The sequence below is a fragment of the Salvia splendens genome, chromosome 17 (genome assembly GCF_004379255.2).
Source record: "Salvia splendens isolate huo1 chromosome 17, SspV2, whole genome shotgun sequence".
Classification (NCBI taxonomy): domain Eukaryota; kingdom Viridiplantae; phylum Streptophyta; class Magnoliopsida; order Lamiales; family Lamiaceae; genus Salvia; species Salvia splendens.
Genome location: NC_056048.1, coordinates 26,090,078 through 26,107,929, shown reverse-complemented (window position 1 = coordinate 26,107,929; position 17,852 = coordinate 26,090,078). Strand labels below are relative to the sequence as shown.

At 38.0% G+C, this 17,852-nt stretch overlaps 2 protein-coding genes and 1 pseudogene across 2 annotated transcripts; 2 read left to right on the top strand and 1 right to left on the bottom strand.

Moving 5' to 3' along the window:
- Positions 1-1,036: 1,036 nt before the first annotated feature.
- LOC121774542 lies at positions 1,037-3,876 on the bottom strand (annotated as a pseudogene).
- Positions 3,877-5,189: 1,313 nt separating this feature from the next.
- Positions 5,190-14,814, top strand: LOC121774078 (vacuolar protein sorting-associated protein 8 homolog). The gene is made up of 19 exons (XM_042170995.1): positions 5,190-6,664; positions 6,894-7,205; positions 7,285-7,473; positions 7,566-7,686; positions 7,762-7,919; positions 8,040-8,640; positions 8,720-8,784; positions 8,874-8,975; positions 9,109-9,251; positions 9,413-9,468; positions 9,996-10,639; positions 10,923-11,113; positions 11,217-11,523; positions 11,651-11,920; positions 12,025-12,134; positions 12,280-12,592; positions 13,553-13,960; positions 14,088-14,331; positions 14,424-14,814. The coding sequence occupies exons 1-19, from the start codon at positions 5,255-5,257 to the stop codon at positions 14,447-14,449; spliced, it is 5,670 nt and encodes a 1,889-aa protein (XP_042026929.1). The 5' UTR covers positions 5,190-5,254; the 3' UTR covers positions 14,450-14,814.
- Positions 14,815-15,857: 1,043 nt separating this feature from the next.
- LOC121773630 (protein CURVATURE THYLAKOID 1B, chloroplastic-like) lies at positions 15,858-17,623 on the top strand. Its single transcript, XM_042170525.1, has 6 exons — positions 15,858-16,084; positions 16,420-16,532; positions 16,610-16,696; positions 17,115-17,177; positions 17,301-17,338; positions 17,418-17,623. Exons 1-6 carry the CDS (start codon positions 15,946-15,948, stop codon positions 17,473-17,475), a joined length of 498 nt encoding a protein of 165 aa, XP_042026459.1. The 5' UTR covers positions 15,858-15,945; the 3' UTR covers positions 17,476-17,623.
- The last annotated feature ends 229 nt before the right edge of the window (positions 17,624-17,852 follow it).

Below are 17,852 nucleotides of genomic sequence, written 5' to 3'. Positions count from 1 at the left end.
GTTGTTGTTAACAAGGTTGACCTCTTCAGTGACCACAGCAATGCGGTCGTTTTCATCCCAGTCCTTGAACTCCTTCTCAACGACGTGGGCAGCCGGCTTCTTCTTCTTGCTGCGGCAGTCCTTTGCAAAGTGGCATGTTTGCCACACTTGTAGCAGTCGCCTTCAAACTTCTTTGAAGGTTGCTTTCCCTTCCCTTTGTCATTTGGACGGTTTGGGCGAGGGCGTTTGTTGGAGGGACCGCCCCGCTCCAACAGATTGGCTTTGGCTTCAAGTGGGGTGAAGCCCTTAGCCTTTTGGTCGCTTTTCCTCAATGCGCAACTTCACGATCAAGTCTTCAAGGGTCATCTGCTTTCGCTTGTGCTTGAGATAACTCTTGAAGTCCTTCCAACTTGGAGGGAGCTTGTCAATGATCGTGCACCTTAGGAATTTATCGGGCAAGGTCATCTCTTCAGCCACTAATGAGTAGATGATCATTTGGAGCTCTTGGACTTGCTCCATGATGGGTCGAGAGTCGACCATTTTGTAGTCCATAAAATTGGATGCTACAACTTGTTCCGTCCCTGCAGCATTATCTATGCTATATTTCTTTTCTAGGCTTTCCCACATTTGTTTAGATGTGGTTACATTGGAGTATACATTGTACAAACTATCATCTAAAGCACTTAGAATGAAATTTTTACAAAGGTAATCTCCTTTCCTCCAAGCTTCATAATCTGCCATGACTTCGAGCCTAGTCTCTTGGTCGCTTGGTGGGGCGGCTCGTTCTCCGTGAGGAAGTTGGCGACGCCCAATGTTGTCAAGTAGAACAACATCTTTCTGGTACCACCTTTTGAAGTCAGATCCTCCAAATTTTGGTGGCTTCTCGGCAGGTGGCATCATTCGTGGTGCCAAAGGTGCCGCGCTTGGTCCTCGAAGGAACCAATTCCGTGTTGCCCCCGAAGGAGCCAACAAACTGGTTGGGCAATAGAAAGCCCCCACATTCATGTTTGGGGCTTGAGCCCGCATGGTCGTACCAGCCCCGAAGGGACTATTTTGATTAGCTGCAAGCAATCCATTTCTTCTCATTCTGAGGCTTTGCGAGGACTACTTCTAATACGTGGCCTGCATGTGTTTACTAATATCATTTCTTCGTCCAAAAGTTCAACAATTGCTGAAATAAAGAGTAAAGCAGGCGTAGCTTTCTTGTTAATCATTATCATTAAACAAAAAAATTGATCAAGTCTGACATTAGTCAACCAAGTGAATTCACCAAACCATTTCTCTCAATATTTTTCTGTCTCTTTGACAGCTTTAAGGCACTTGATCTTTCAGCATAATGTATGAAGCCAAAGTCTCTCTTCCCACCAGCTTTAGCAGTGGCATAACAACTTTGGTGACTTCCCCATGTTGCTGGAAGATTTCCTTTAATTCTTTCAGTTGATGTATTTTCAGGAATGTTCTTCACATACAGGGCCTTGACCTAAATATAACATAAAAGAAGAAAGTCTAAAAATATCATCACAACATGCATAAAGGATACAACATGAGTATCCTGCTCACTACGAACAGAAACATATGCATTTCATAAGCCCATATTAGACAAGAACAGAGAAGAGCAATTATCAGTTGACCAGTGAGGACAAGACATTGCATTGTTACGAGTCAATTTTAATATTTGCAATCGTTGCCTTATTGCGAGTGCCCTTAAAGTACAAATGCACAATGAGGATGAGGTATACTTAGGTCAGTAGTTTTTAAGTCATAATGGCTGTTATGTTTTATGTTGCTCCACAGAATGTTATCCAGCTCTTCAAAGAATGAGACTATCTAAACTACTTCTAGACTAGAGCCCAGGAAAAAGTTTTAAAATATCAACGTGGAGTTGTGGACATTTTCATAAGGGAAATTTTCAGTTTTGAATTATACCTGAGAAGTAGCAGCAGAATGATCAGGTGTGATCTTCGGGTCAGCCCATGTAACAGTTGGTGTGTTACCATCAAGCTTGAAACTTGCAGAAGACATCTTTTGCCTGGAATAGTCAGCACAAGCATTGTTGTAAAATTCCACAAAGGCAAAACCACGATTTCGACCAGGGTTCTGAGGATCCTGCAGCAATAAAGTGAATAAGGTCAAAAACGAGAACCTGTGTGTTTGGCTGATAGATAGCTAACTTTTCACGATTAACTAGCCACATATACCTTTATTAGCTCAATGATTTTCAGCACCAGGACCTGTTGATTCAATTACTTTTTTGATTCATCTTCACTCCATCCCTTTGGTACATTGCCTACGAACAATCTGTATTTAGTTTCGGAAGTGAGCATCGTAGAGTCCTGCCCTGAAGTGAAGAAAGATATGGCATAATAAACAAATTATTTTATATGCAGACCAGAGAATAACAAAATTAGGAAGTAGTTAGCACAACAAAATGAATATTCTCTCAATATTTTATCAGCATAGGTGTAAGTCACACCTTGAATTCCTTGTTATTTAATTCTTCAATTGCCTTTTGCGCCTCATCTTTTGTTCTGAAGCTACAAACGCGAAGCCCTTGCTTTCACCAGTATCCCTATTCTTCAAAACCTTATCTGCATAATGATGAAGCTGTGAGTATTAAGAGAAAATGGAACAGTATACGCATAAAGATATCTGTTTGCTACAAACAATTTGCAAGTAAAAATTTTATTCCTATATATCACCACCTCAAAGATTTCACCAAGGGGTTCACAGAGTTCCCTCAAGTCTTCCTCCGAAATATCTCGAGAAAGTCCTCCAATAAAAACTTCAGAGCCATGGGGTGGAAGATCAAGAAGCTCAGCATGTTTCTCTTTCTCCCTCTTCGGTAAGAGATGTTGAGTTATCTTTATCTTCCATATCCCCAATGCTGATATCCGTTTTATCTGTTCCTGCAGATTGACCTTTCCCACCATCCTCGCTTCCGGTATCCTCCTGAGGTTCTTCTTCACCAACATCTCCAGCTCCTTCGTCTTCCATGACTTCTTCATCGTCTTCACTGTAGTTATCATCGTCAAGATCCACACGGTCCTCCACTTCAGTATTATCTGCCATGATTCTCTTAGGTTTCAAGTGTTGTCACACTATAAACACAACTTGAGGCCTGGATTGAGGACTCCACCAATAGAATCTGCATGCTCACATTGTTATAACGGCAGCTGGGAAAAGAGAAAACCATCTGCAGATTGCATTGACATGGGCTGACAGGCATTTAACTTTGAAAGATTTGAAATGCATCAAATGTGATATGCTAGGAAACAGGCCATCTCACTGCCATGTTTTTTGGTAGTAGTAGTATATGGTAAGCTTCAGGTAACTGGATAGTTTAGGTGTGAAACCAGATATTCAGGGTACACAACAATTTCTGCTGCCACTTGCCAGATTTAGGAATGTGGTGAAAAAAAGCATCTGTGGTAGGAATTATTCCCCAAAATGAAACAAACACCAGAAACTGGAAATCCATTTGACAAAATTCCTTCTTCAAAAAACCAAAGTTAACAAGAGGAATGGACTCCAAATCAAGATCAATCCATTGGTGTAACATCCTAATCCAGTAAAGATCCAAAGAATTGTGTTGGCCCCATGCTATATATGTATTTGTCATTGTATTATGTAATAATTCAAAAACCAATAGAAAATTACATACATATATATGTATATATACTACATGTATCTCAAACGAGCTAGACTGAAAATCCATACCAATCAATCCCACCTTTCTACCCTTAGAAAAATTGATAATTAAGGTAAATCATAAACCCTCATCAAATAAAAAATAAACAGCTCTCAATCAAAAAAATCGAAACACCAAAAATAAAAATCCCACATTTTTCAAGTCAGCGTGAGCTCCAATTAGCAAAGATTTTCAACCCAAAAACACAATCAAAGTAAGCGGCTTTCAAGAGGGGTATGCATGTATAATATAAGAGAGAGTCAGCGAATCAAGGGCAAAATCAGAGAAAAGGATATATATATATATGTATGTGTTTATGTATGGTATATATGTATGTATGTATGTGAGAGTAACAGCAGCAGAGCAGAAAGATTGGAAGAAAGCAGGAGGAGATTTGAGAGAGACGAAAATTTTCCTTTTGATTTTTATGGGATTTCATTTCCCTTTACCTTTTTGTTTCTGTGTGGAGTGTGAGATCTATCCGAACAGTCTGAGAGAAAGAGGCTCTCCTCCCTCTTTTATTTAGGCTGCTCATTTTCTGACCTAATTTTACCCCTTTCATCTAGGGGTACATATGTCTTTTCATCCTTCATCTTCTTCCTTACACCATTTGTTTATGTTACTTGCACGATATTAATGTGTAGTCCTTGATTCTCCTTTATATAGATTACCTTGTTTAATGAGTACAACTATGACTTTAGGCACTCTTAGCCCATGGGAAAAAAAATATATTAAAATATTAATATATCAGATTTATCGTACAAAAAATATAAAATTTTGGTATATAGTTATTTTTATACAATGTTTATATGTTGTAGTATAATAAAATTTTGATATATACCGTAATTTACAATATAATTGTATATACTGACATCAATAGATGTACAAACGGTATATATACCGTGAATGCGTAAGTTATGTGTATAGGGTGGGAGAAGGTAGAATTTGGCTTATCTAGTTGAACCATGATCCTTTTTATATCCATTAAATCCTTTTATATCCATTAATCAGACAAAACATGGTTTTTTACACGGATAAGTAGACTGATATAACTTAATGTACACTGGTCTTTTGAGAATCCTGGATAAACAAATATCTTTGGGACATGTCCGGTTTGAAATATTATATCTTATGATTAAATATGTATTATGTTTGATTCATGAAATTGAATCTTACGCCTTAATCCTAATAAATAATCTTATGATAATAATAAGCGATAGCCATTCTCTCCAACTAAAATAATATTACGACTTAATTTTAAATAAATAATCATAAAGAATAATTACAGCTGAACAAAACCTTGTAATATTTTTTGGTCAAGGTTAATTATCTTATCCTAAGCTAATCATGTGTGAAAAAAAAGTTTACGAGTAGAAAAATAATTAAATTATTAATGGGCCAGGTGATATGTTTCTTTAGGCCATGTTAAGTTAATGGGCCCCAGCCCAGCTTCAATCATGGGCTGAATAATTTGAATCAGTCCAAATATCCCTGAATTTCAGAGGATAGTGGAAGACGATGACGACGATCTCAATTGAGTTGCTGTTTTACTAGAAAGTAGAAAGCCAATCGAAGAATTTACTGGTTATGGAGCATCCGATCGCCGTGGATGTGGAAATGGATATCGACTCTCTTCTTCAATCGCACGGCGGCGAAACCGACTCCGATGAAGAAGATCGTCACCGCCGCACCGTCGACGAAATTCTCCTCAACCATTCTTCTCCCTCCTCTTCTCCTCCTTCTTCCCCTCTCAGAGGTGTTGGCGATGACGATGAAAGCGACGCCTCGGCTAATTTGAGAGATCACGGACTATCTCATTCACACTCCGTTCCTTTGGTTTATTCGCATAACTATAGGTACAATTCAGCTGCGAATAGTAGTAGAGCTAACTTTGCGGGGAGGGTTCTGCCGCCGTTATTTGGTAATGGTGCCGTCAGATCTAATGCGAAGCCTGGGGCTGCACTGGCGGCCGCTGCTGCTGCCTCTCGTTCAATTCCAACGCCCCACGCCACTGCTATCAAGTTGAGAAGAGCAAATACTGGCGTTCCCACTCTTCAGAGCTCGCTTTCTGAAACTGCGGAAAATTTTGATAGTGTTGCTTCGTCACTATCTGCTGCTCCTTCCGAAGTCGATCTCTGCCAGTCTCAAGAAGAAGAAGGAGTTCAGCTTCCTCTTGGAAATATCGATTCTGACTCCACGGGTGTTGGTGGTGGTGATGGTGATAGCGATCACGGGGCATCTTCTTCTGAAGATAGGAATCAGCAGAAATCTAATGAGGGTGCGACTCTGGAGACATCTTATGATGATGATGAATGCGCAATGCTAACTAATAAACCTCGTCACGCTTCTAATATTCAAAGTGAAGAGGATCAAATTCCTGTAATTGAGCAAGTCTCATCTCCTTCGGCCGGTGAAGAGAATGAGCAATGTGCTGAAATTCGAGCTGCTGATGAATCTGGTGATGTGGCTTTACCTAGCCCAGCTTCGAGTGGTGTTGATTATGGCGAAGACATAATTAGGGGAGAAGAAGCAAGTAATCCCGAAAACACAGTGTCTGAATCCGGGGAATGTGATTATTCTAGTGGACATAATGATGCTGCACAATTACTTGAAGACTTGGTTTCACAAGGTGAAGATGAGGACAGCTATACAAAGTTGCAGCAGAAATCTGATCGCTCGGTGAAGCCACTTGACTTGGCTGAAGAAATTGAGAAGAAACAAGCATTTACAGGTTTGCATTACGAAGAGGGTGCAGCTGCACAGCCGATGAGACTTGAAGGTGTTAAAAGGGGCTCTACTGTGTTAGGCTACTTTGATGTTCGTTCTGACAATGTTCTCACCCGGATCATCTCTTCGCAAGCCTTTCGGAAAGATCATGGATCCCCCCAAGTCATATCTGTACATTTGAACTACATTGCAGTGGGAATGTCGAAAGGATCAATTTTTGTTGTGCCCAGCAAGTATACTGCGCATCATGTTGATAACATGGATACAAAGGTCTGCCGTTATACTCATGTCTATTACTGATATAACTAATTGATTTTTTATGCTTGTTTAAGTTAAAAAAAAAAGAAAATGGCCGATTGATTTGCTAATATTGACACTCGGTGTGGTACCTAATAGTGTCATACGTTGTAGCTGGTCATAGATTTGTAGATTAGACAAGATGGCATATTATGGTCTATTTATATTTCCTACTAAATGGTCTAACCGACTGTGCTTTCAGATGATACCCCTTGGTTTGCAAGGGGATAGATCTCTTGTCCCTGTAACTTCCATGTGCTTCAATCAGCACGGAGATATACTCTTTGCAGGATATGGTGACGGTCATTACACTGTTTGGGATGTGCAGAAGGCCTCAGCACTTAAGGTTATCACTGAACACAGAGCTCCAGTAGTTCACATGCTATATCTGGGCCAAGATACTCAAGTTACTCGTCAATTTAATGTGGTCAGTGGTGACAGCAAGGGTGTGGTCAAGTTGATTCGATTTACCGTGGTTCCGTGGCTCAATAGGATATCTTATACAAAACCTATGGTAAAGATCAATCATATATGAGGAAACTTTCTATAACCAATGCTTTCGTAGAACTGATTTACTTGAATTAATGTTTCAGAAACTTTTAGATGAAACTACTAGCAGAGTAGTATGTGCTTCTCCATTGCTATACAACGAAGGATATGTAGGTTCAATGCTGGCTTCGCAGAGTAGCTTCACAGTTTCTACAAGTAGTATTAGTAGCATGATGAGTGGCATGGTTGATGAAGGTGTTGTCATATTTATCACACATCAGTCTGCTCTTGTGGTAATGTTCTTTGGAAGGCTACTGATTTATTATTGTTCCTTATACTATCACTTGAGTGTATCTGAATCTTGTGGGTTTCATATTCTCTGAAGGCAAAAGTCATTCCCACTGTGGAAGTATATGCTCAAATTCCCAAACCTGATGGCATCAGGGAGGGATCCATGCCATATGCTGCCTGGAGATGTGGGTCTCGGTCGCTCACTCCATCCTCTGGTATGTGTGAATGAAGTTTGGTAATTTCCAGCAATGGCTGTTTTGTGCATATGTTAGTTTGTTTTTTCTTTCCAGAAAATGCTCTTGTTGAGGCGTCAGATAAAGCTTCATTGCTTGCCATTGCTTGGGACCACAAAGTTCAGGTTGCTAAGCTATTAAAGTCAGAGTTAAAAGTGCTTGAAAAATGGACTCTTGAAAGTGAAGCTGTTGGCCTGGCATGGTTGGGAGATCAGGTTTTCTTAATGCATCTATTATCATTGTCATAAAAATTATCATTGTCACTTGCCCGAAGCCTAATTTACAGTAGGTAAACATACAAGGAAAGATTTTGAACTTTTTTTGAATATGTCCAGATGCTGGCCATCCTCACATCGACAGCTCAGCTCTGCTTGTATGCAAAAGATGGAAATTTGATCCACCAGACTAGCTTTTCTGTGGATGGCTTTCGAGGGGATAATTTGATTTCTCATCACATATATTATACGAATTCTTCTGGGAACCCTGAGAAAGCTTATCACAACAGTGTTTCTGTTAGGGGTGCTACTATGTACATACTTGGACAGGAGCATCTCATTGTTTGTCGCCTTCTCTCATGGAAGGAACGAATTGAAGTTCTACGAAAAGCGGGTGACTGGATTGGTGCCTTAAACATGGCGATGGCACTTTATGATGGCCAATCATACGGTCTTGTAGATCTTCCCAAAAACTTGGATGACTTGCAAAGAACTGTTATGCCTTATCTTGCGGAGTTACTTCAGGCATATGTTAGTGAAGTATTTTCTTACTTATCTGTTGCTTGTTACAACCAAAACACAAAAGAGGACGAGTACAATGAGATTAAGGAGCAATTCATCCGTGTTGGTGGTGTTGCTGTTGAATTTTGTGTGCATATCAGGAGAACTGACATACTGTTTGAAGATATCATGAGTAAATTTGACGAGGCTCACCAAAAAGGTGATTTCCCCACGTCTCTTGGATGTAGCTAGGGTTATCAATGAGAAAGATGACTACATGCTTTGTTTTCTTCTTTTAGAGACATTCTTGGAACTCTTGGAGCCATACATTTTGAAAGATATGCTGGGATCTCTTCCACCTGGGGTATCTCTAATATTAGTTATTTCAGCTTTCTTTATTTTTCTATTTGTTTTCCAGTAACTTCCGTGTTTAGTTATTGCTACTTTTTGCAGATCATGCAAGCATTAGTCGAGCACTATAGCAAGAGAGGTTGGTTACAGCGAATTGAACAGTGCGTCCTGCACATGGATATTCTGTCCTTGGATTTTAATCAGGTTGGGTACTAAGTAACTTATTTCATCTGGTAATTCTAGTGTGAAAGCTCATTTTACCTTTTTCTTCCTCAATCCTAACTATGGATTCATTTTTTTACCTTGGAACTAGTATCGTCTGATAATTGTTAGGTAGGTTGTCCGCTTATGCAGGGAACACAGGTTGGATTGTGCGTTGATATATCTATTTAACAAAGGCTTAGATGATTTTAGGACACCTCTTGAGGAGCTCCTGCTAGTATTACGAGATAGCACGAGAGAAAATGCCACTTCCCTCGGGTAATTTGCTATGGCTTATAACTAGCATCCGTTTGGACTATCTAAGGGCCTATGAAAACTTCTTTGCCTGCTATCTTTCCAAAAATCTGTTGATGGGTTCTTCTGCTTTCTTTCCCATTATTTCCCTGTCAAGATCATTACATTGTTGCCCTTGGAAGCAGGTACAGGGTGCTTGTCTACCTGAAGTATTGCTTCCAAGGTCTTGCTTTTCCTCCAGGTATGTGTTCAAATTCGTCATTTTGTGCTTTTGAGTAGCTCGGGATGGCAGGATGTAACAAACTTCTGAATCTGTGGTGGGGGAATAAGGTGATCATTGATCTTTTTGTCTCCCCTCCCGTAGTCTGGAGCTGGAGGGGTTGTGATGCAATATGATTTGTAAATCTTTGATGAACATTTAGTTTTACGATTCTCATTTGTTAGTTCAAACAGCTCAGCCTGTTTATGTTTCTCTCTTCATACTGGGCCTCTTAACTGGAAAGCCTCATTTTTCCCAAATGCGATCTTGAATTAGTTAATTTTTAAATATTTGAACAGAAAACACCTTTAGTGGATGTTTTAAGGACATCACAACTGTCAATATATCAATAAATGAGTTAAAGGAATGTGTAGTATTACTTCACAGTATACACTGGTTTAAAAGAGAACAATAAATTGCGGGCTAGAGTTTAATCTCAGATATTGTACTTTTGGAGGCTAAAAGTCGATGTCCAATAACTGTGTATTGAGCTGTAACCTTTTTTGCAGGACATGGAAATCTTTCTCCTTCGCGTGTGACCTCTCTTAGAAAAGAACTGTTAGAGTTCCTATTAGAGGATTCAAGTGCTCCAAATTCATGGGCTGTTACGAGTTTATCATCAGGCGGAGCCTATGCAAACATGCTTCATCTTTTACAGTTGGATACTGAAGCCACTCTACAGGTTCTAAAATTGGCCTTTGTAGATGTTGAACTATCTCCATCGGGCCAACCTTCTGAGGAAGCAACTGATATCAACATGAAGTCAGATGATAGTGACAAATTGGTCCAAAGAGTGGTGAATATTCTTGCTGGTATTCTTGATGCTGGTTACTTCATGTCCGACAGTCCTGTCTGCAGCACTGAAACAAATTCGGTAGAAGTTTGGCCTTCAAAAGAAGATGTAGGCCACATGTACGATTTTATAGCTTACTATGTGGCTTATGGGAAAGCTACTGTATCTAAAGATATTTTAAGTCAAATCATACAATATTTGACTTCAGAGGTCAATATCTCGGATACTCTGTCGGAGAAGGTGACTGATATCTTCAGAAGGAGAGAGAAACAACTGCTTTCTCTGATACAAGTGGTGCCTGGGACTCAGTGGGATGCTCCTTATTTGTTGCATTTGTCTGAGAAGGCGCAGTTTCACAAGGTATTATTACCCTTGTATTGGATACTTGTTGACATTTGTTCATATGCCTGTTGCATACGTACAAAGCCTCATGGTTGTATTCCAGTTTCTTTAAAAAATATTATGACGTGGGAGCTAAAGAGAAATTAAGTTTTAAATGTGTTGGGGCTCAAAGTGTGCCATGTTAAAGTCATTTCAAGTTAAGTGACTATTTCTCGTGTTTGCGTTTTTGGATGCTCTGCTTCACCATAGAACTAAATCTTCCTTACTGGATGGCATTGAGATATCTAATTTCCTTATGCAGGTGTGTGGCTACATACATGCAATCAGTCACCAATTAGTTGCTGCTATGGACAGTTATATAAAAGCAATACAGGAGCCTGTATATGCATTCTCTTTTATCTATGAAATGTTAAGGCTGCTTGATGGTGAAGAATCCGATGCTTTTGAATCAGCTGTTATTTCTCGCATTCCATATCTTGTCAAACTGAGCAGGTAATTTTATTAATTTATTTCTGTTTAAACTTGTTATATTTGGGATTCATTTACTCGAGAGTAATTTTATTCTTTGCTGATGACCAATTCTTGTACTTTGCAGAGAAGCAACTTACTTTCTAATTACTGACCATTTTTCCGGAAGAACTGCATATATTCTGTCTGACCTTCGGTCTCACCCAGAAAGCCTTTTCCTTTATCTAAAGACTGTTATTGAGGTCCAGACAACTGGTGCCATTGACATCTCTTGTTTGCAAGATGTTGATACTTTCGATTATCCTTCTCCAACAAACTCTAAGCTGCAGTCAAATGGTGTCCAAGCTTATCTGGAAGCAATATCTACTTCCCTGAAGCTTTTACATAACAACCTAGTTAATGTGACTGATGAAATGATGGAGCTGTATTTTGAGGTGACACTTTCTGAATCTTATAAGTGATGCTTTTACAGAAGGCCAGCTACAGGATTTTAGTTTTAATTTGATTTATTTATTTTCTGAAAATCAGCTAGGAATAAATGTTGATATTTAACTCCTGCAGCTCTTATGTCGATTTGATCGCAAATCAGTACTCAAGTTCTTGGAAACTTCTGAAAGCTATAGAGTGGAACACTGCTTAAGTTTATGCCAGGAATATGGCATAACTGATGCTGCTTCATTCTTATTAGAAAGGGTTGGAGAGGTTAGAAGTGCCCTTCTTCTAATTCTTTCTCATCTCAGTGAGAAGTTTGTCATGCTCGATGAAGAAATCCAGAGAGCAATTTCTTGTCCAGTTGTGGATAATCTAAATGCATTTCTGAAGAAAAAAGTGGTATTTTGAGACCTGCACTTAACTTTATCCTCTGCCCTTGTGATTAATTTCCTCCCATTTTGTCTTGTCTCTCAGTATTATTAATGCTTCTAGTACTATTCTAGGTGGCTGAAATACTTGACATTGTCCGAGCTTGTATTGGGTTATGTCAGAGAAATAGTCCTCGTCTGCAGCCTGAAGAGTCTGAGTCCCTCTGGTTTCAGCTGCTTGATTCGTGAGTCGATCTTCTCTGAAATATGTGTTTATTCATTTGTACTCTTTTGAGTCCAGGTGTCAGACTTCTTCTTAACTTCATATGTTCTTATTAAATAAAAAGTGCTGTAACGAATATTGCGCTTTTAATTGTTCTTTTCATCTAGGTTTTGTGAGCCATTGATAGATTCCGGAAATGCTAGGGAAGCACTTAAGGACTCATCTACTGGATCAGTAAATCCAGAAGAAGAGGCGCAGACATTCAAATGGAAAGTCTCCAAGTATGGTAAATGTGCACACATGGCGAGGAAACTGTTCTCCATTTTTATTAAAGAAATTGTCGAGGGAATGATTGGATATGTTCGGCTCCCACGAATCATGTTGAAACTTCTTTCTGAAAATGGCAATCAAGAATTTGGTGATTTTAAGCTTACCATACTGGGGATACTTGGGCGATATGATTTTGAAAGAAGAATTCTGGTGCGTCTTCTATATCTTAAGATGTATTTTGGATGTATCCTATGTATGCCTTTGATGATTATGAGTACTCTAGTTCAGGCACCTTCGAATAATATTGCTTGAATGCCCTCTTTTGTATTATGTTGTAGTAATTTTTTTCCCACCAAATAATTCTGGTTGGATAGTGGATACCCTCTTTACTGAAATAGTTTGTTAGAATCATAAATGATTCTCTTCAACCACTTCCTGTCCATATGGATTAGGATCTCAAGATTCAATACTCCGCTGCTGATAAGTACAAGCGTGAATGAAAAACATACGAGAGTATCATGTTGTGCACCAATTTTTATTGGGTTCAATGGGGGAAGGGGTGGCAGCTGTGGCTTCAGTTACTCGGTAAATTCCTGCTGATTGAGCTCTAGGTGGGTGTCTCTCATAATTACCATAGTGGAGGCTACTAGATTCATTTCAACTTTGTCAGTAAAGATTATGTTGGGTTAAGTTAACTCACAGATTTTTTACTTTTTACCTTCCTCATGATAGATTTCTATCACACCTCCAAGGCTAGGACCAACATCATGGGAATATTCCTACAAATTAAATAAATATGGCTCTGGGTCATCCCACTCCAGCTACTCAAGATAACTTCTGCAAATCCAACCTTATCATCCTAAGTGAACTGACTGATGGAGTACAAAAATGGTTTTCTTAGGATGATGCCCAACTTAATCATGCTTCTTACCATAGGGTGAAAACGGATTAACTAATCCCTTGCTAAGGAAACTGATCCAATGTTTGAATATATAAGCTCATAACACCAAAATCTATCCAATTTATAACCATCTTAACAACGCTTCTCTTTGAGTTCAAGTTGTGTAACCACAATCCTAATAAAAGTTCTAATATACTTGGTGGTTTCTAGAGGTAGGATATATTCCTCATATCAGCTGCTCTTCTTACTATAATGGTTTTGTAATGCAGGATACTGCAAAAAGTTTGATTGAGGATGATACATATTATACAATGAGTTTGCTCATGAAAGGAGCTTCTCATGGTTATGCCCCTAGAAGTCTTGTTTGTTGTATCTGTAGCTCTGTCCTTGCTAAAAATACTCTGGATTCTAGCATTCAAGTATACAGTTGTGGTCATGCAACACATCTACATTGTCAACTCGAGGGAAACAGGGCCTCATTTAGTGGGACCTTAGTAGGATGTCCCATTTGTACTCCAGGAAGTAAAGCTCGAAAGTCTAGTGGCATGCATAAACTTGCAGAGAATGGATTAGTGAGTAGCTCTCCATCAAGCATGCAGCAACCACGTAGCACACCTCTTTTGCATCTTCACGATCACGAATTTGGAGATAACTCCTTTGGCTCCCATCCATCAAGGGTATGTTATCATTTGTGTAGTTTCTAGTGTTATATACTGTTTTAGGCCTCATTTCCTCGCTTTTCTTGTCATTTGCTGAAAAACTCATATTATGACACGTCACTGCTTTTAAACTTGGTTGCAACAGTTTGAGCTCCTGCATAACCTTGAAGGAGATCATAAATTGATTCAGATGGAAAACACGCCTCAGTTGAAACTTGCACCGCCAGCTCTCTACCATGAAAAGTTAAAAAAGGGAATTGATAACTCGTCGGGAGGAAGCACGAGCCGTGTTTCTACAACAGAAAAAACAAATAGTAAGCAACTCAGGGATGTGAAACTGAAAGGATCATCATCTGTGCGATTCCCCCTGAAATCGAATATTATATTCGGTAAGTATAGTATTTCCCTGAATCAAACTTGTGATTTATTAGATTAATCAAGACTGAATGAGTAATTGAGCTTCTTCTTTTCCATTTTTAAGGCAAGGAAAAGATTAGGAAGAGGTGATTTAAATCATTCATGTGGCTTGACTGATTATATACCAACAAGAGAGCTCATCAAAGATATAGATATGGAAGTGCCTTCCACCCTCCGATTTCTGCTCTCAAAGTAGCTATCATCATTTTGGCCCTCTTATAGTGCTCTTGTTAACTGTAAATTTGTGTCTATAACTGTATTGGTAATGTATATTTTTGTAAGAGGTGAATAATGTAAGTAGAGTGATAGCTTCTAAGTGTTGATCTATGTTTTTGTTGCCAAATGGTTGTGGTAAAATCAGTCTACAGCTGTATGATTGATTGTATCTACAAATGTGTGGCATGCAAAACCCATCAAGAACTTTTGGTCCATTTCAAAGTTTCATCAATTTTCTAGTTTTGCTGTTTGCTGGATGTCTTAACATGGAAATCCATCACCTTTCTTTCAGAGTATTAGCATCCAAACATACCTAATAAAACTCAGTGTGCATTTGATCCATCTCAACTATAGATACAGGGGCGGACACAGAAATATTTATTCATGGGGGCTGAAATTTCTAAAATTTATTCTAAAGTATACTTTTGAATAAATTAGATCATTTGTAGGGGCTTTTACATAATAATTTACACTAAATCTTAATAAATTTTTAAAAAAATTAATAGAAAAAGGTTTTAAAAAATAATATCAATGAGGGCTTAAGCCCCTCCCCTTCCTCACTTGGGTCCGCCCATGGATACAAGCTAACAGACTGTCTTCCCCATTTTACTTGTTTTAGTATTCAAGTATTTGACCTTAGACTAATTTGAACTATAACTAGTTCAATTTACATGTTTTTTTTGTACATCTAGATGCCATTGTTTTGTACTCTTAGTTATACAATGTATTGATTTTGAGATTATTTAATGTTTGTTGTTTATTACTACTACTATGTTTTACTGTGCAAACCGAGTAGCAGTAGACGACGTCAGTGAGTTGAAGATGAGCTTCTTTAGTCCAACTCCATAATAAGTTCCATTTCCAAAATTAGCCATTGTACCATATACTTCTTTTGCATTCAACCCCGTAAAAATGGCAATAAAACCAAAATAAGACCATGAAGTTTTAGACTTTTTTTGCGAACATTTATTAGTGTATACTCCAACCGTCCAACCCTTTACTTGTGACTTTTAACTGGGAAAAATAATCCATGGTGATCATAGAATATCAAAATGTTTGGCCTATAAAATTAAAAAAAATACACATTTTCCTCCAAATTAGTCTTACATATTTCTTCCGATTTTTGTATAGGGACCTAAAATATTTTATCCACAGCAACACCATAAAATGGCTATCCAAGTGCCACGTCACCATACCACATTATCCATAAGATTACCACGAGTGGTTTTCCTTTACTCCAACATATTTTCTTTTCTAAAAGAAAAAACAAAGAAAAAGGATTAGAAATTCAGATACTTAGATAATATTAGTAAGTGAAAAACAAGAGAGAAGAGAGGGCAGCTTAATTTTATCAGGATTAATTAGAAGGTATGGCCTCAACAGCATTCACCCCTCTCTCTCTTTCTTCTTCATCCAAGGCTCCTCGTCTTCAACCCGCCGCCACCGCCGCCGCCGCCGCCCAATGCGTCACGATTCCCACTCCTCACCTCGCCAAGACCACCTCCTACAGTCAGTCCCCTCCATCTCCTTCATTACTTTATTAATTGATATATGTGTATTCATAAATAGGACAATGTTGAAAAAATTACCAAATCTTATTGCATAACCAATAACTAAAGTCATTTCGAATACTCCTACAAATTAAGTTATTTTTAGATCGTTTTAGCTCATCTTAAAATGACCTATTAGTATCTAATGATCATCGTATTTTTAATCTCATCCTTCCATTTTTTATGTAACGGTTGAAATTTGCTCTAAAAAATTATGCAGTAGAATTTAGTTAATTTTTTTTTATCGTCTTTATAAATAAATACAAAATGTTTTGTGTGCCCCATTGATGTCAGGTAGGAAGAGTGGCCGGAATGTGGTGGCCATGGTTACCGGAGAGGCGTCGACTGAAGTTGCTGACGCTGCCTCAACTGAGACCCCTGAAATAGTCACAAAAATTCAGGAAACTGTAAGAACTTTTCTGATTTATCTATTTCATGAATCGATCTCTCTAATTAATTAAATAATTACAATATATATTTGCAGTGGGATAAAGTTGAAGACAAGTATGCCGTTACTTCTCTGGCGGTGGCAGGACTAATCGGACTCATTGCCAGCGCCGGAGTCATCTCTGTAAGAATATTATTTATATTACTACATGCAAAATGGCAGAAAATCATTAACTTTGATTAAATTTTGGTTCGTCTCGAAAATTTAAAAATCAGGCTGAAAAACTAACTTTTTAAACTTTAGAAAATTTTGAGTTTGCATATCGTATTTAAAATTTGCTTATGAAGAAGCACTTCATTCTTGATTTGATTGCAAAATCGTAGTACTATTAAATTAGAAATTCATAAATTAACAAGCAAATTTTAAAGTTTATACGCAAAACTAAAATGTACGGAAAATTTATGATTTTAGGGGCAAATCCCTTTTTCAGCTATATGGAAAAATGGTTAGAAACTTGGAATGATCGATCCATTAATTCTAGTTTCTAAATTCATATTGTATGTTTATTTGTTTAATATATTTTCCTCATTTATTTTGCAAGGCTATTGACAAGCTTCCACTCATTCCTGGAGTTCTGGAGCTCGTAGGAATTGGATATACTGGCGTAAGTTCTTTAATTTTATATAATTAGTTAATTATGTATAGTAATATAAATTCAAACTAGGAGACAATGTTACAAATAAATTAATATTGATTAATGTCCTAATCTTGTTATATTTTGGTGCAGTATTTTGCATATAGAAATCTGGCCTCTAAATCAAGCAGGTTTGATTTCATCTCATACTTATAGTACTATTAAATTGATTAGACGAGTTTAATGACTTACTACAAAATTAAATTTCAGGGATGCTTTGATTGAGAAAATCAAAGGTACATACGATGATATAATTGGGAGCAGCTAAGACCAGAACTAGCCATGTAACATATACATTTTAATTATCGTTTAATTTCCACTCGGCTGTAATTGTTCATCCTTTTCTCTCAATTTACTTGCTTTCTCTATAATTTCAAATAAATAAATAAGATAATAGATCACGTTTTAATTTTTAATTAATTTGTAGAATTAATTAGCACGTCAATAATAATCTTGTGTGCTTTTGAATTAATTAAGCTCTCACAATGCAGGCAATTATTTTTAATTTATTTGTTTTTTTACTAGTATTTTTTTGTGAATGGTGTTATTCAGTGGCGGATCCAGGCGGGGGCAGGTGGGGGCGGTCGCCCCTACCCGACCGTCCGGAGAGCCTAAATTTTTCATTGAATCAATCCGAAAATAGGA

Coding starts and splice junctions, on each gene's coding strand:
- LOC121774078 (XM_042170995.1), top strand. CDS start 5,255: ATGGAGCATCCGATCGCCGTGGATGTGGAAATGGATATCGACTCTCTT. Junction 7,206..7,284: donor TATCTTATACAAAACCTATG/GTAAAGATCAAT, acceptor TTAATGTTTCAG/AAACTTTTAGATGAAACTAC. Junction 12,135..12,279: donor TGGTTTCAGCTGCTTGATTC/GTGAGTCGATCT, acceptor CTTTTCATCTAG/GTTTTGTGAGCCATTGATAG.
- LOC121773630 (XM_042170525.1), top strand. CDS start 15,946: ATGGCCTCAACAGCATTCACCCCTCTCTCTCTTTCTTCTTCATCCAAG. Junction 16,085..16,419: donor CGCCAAGACCACCTCCTACA/GTCAGTCCCCTC, acceptor CATTGATGTCAG/GTAGGAAGAGTGGCCGGAAT. Junction 17,339..17,417: donor CTGGCCTCTAAATCAAGCAG/GTTTGATTTCAT, acceptor ATTAAATTTCAG/GGATGCTTTGATTGAGAAAA.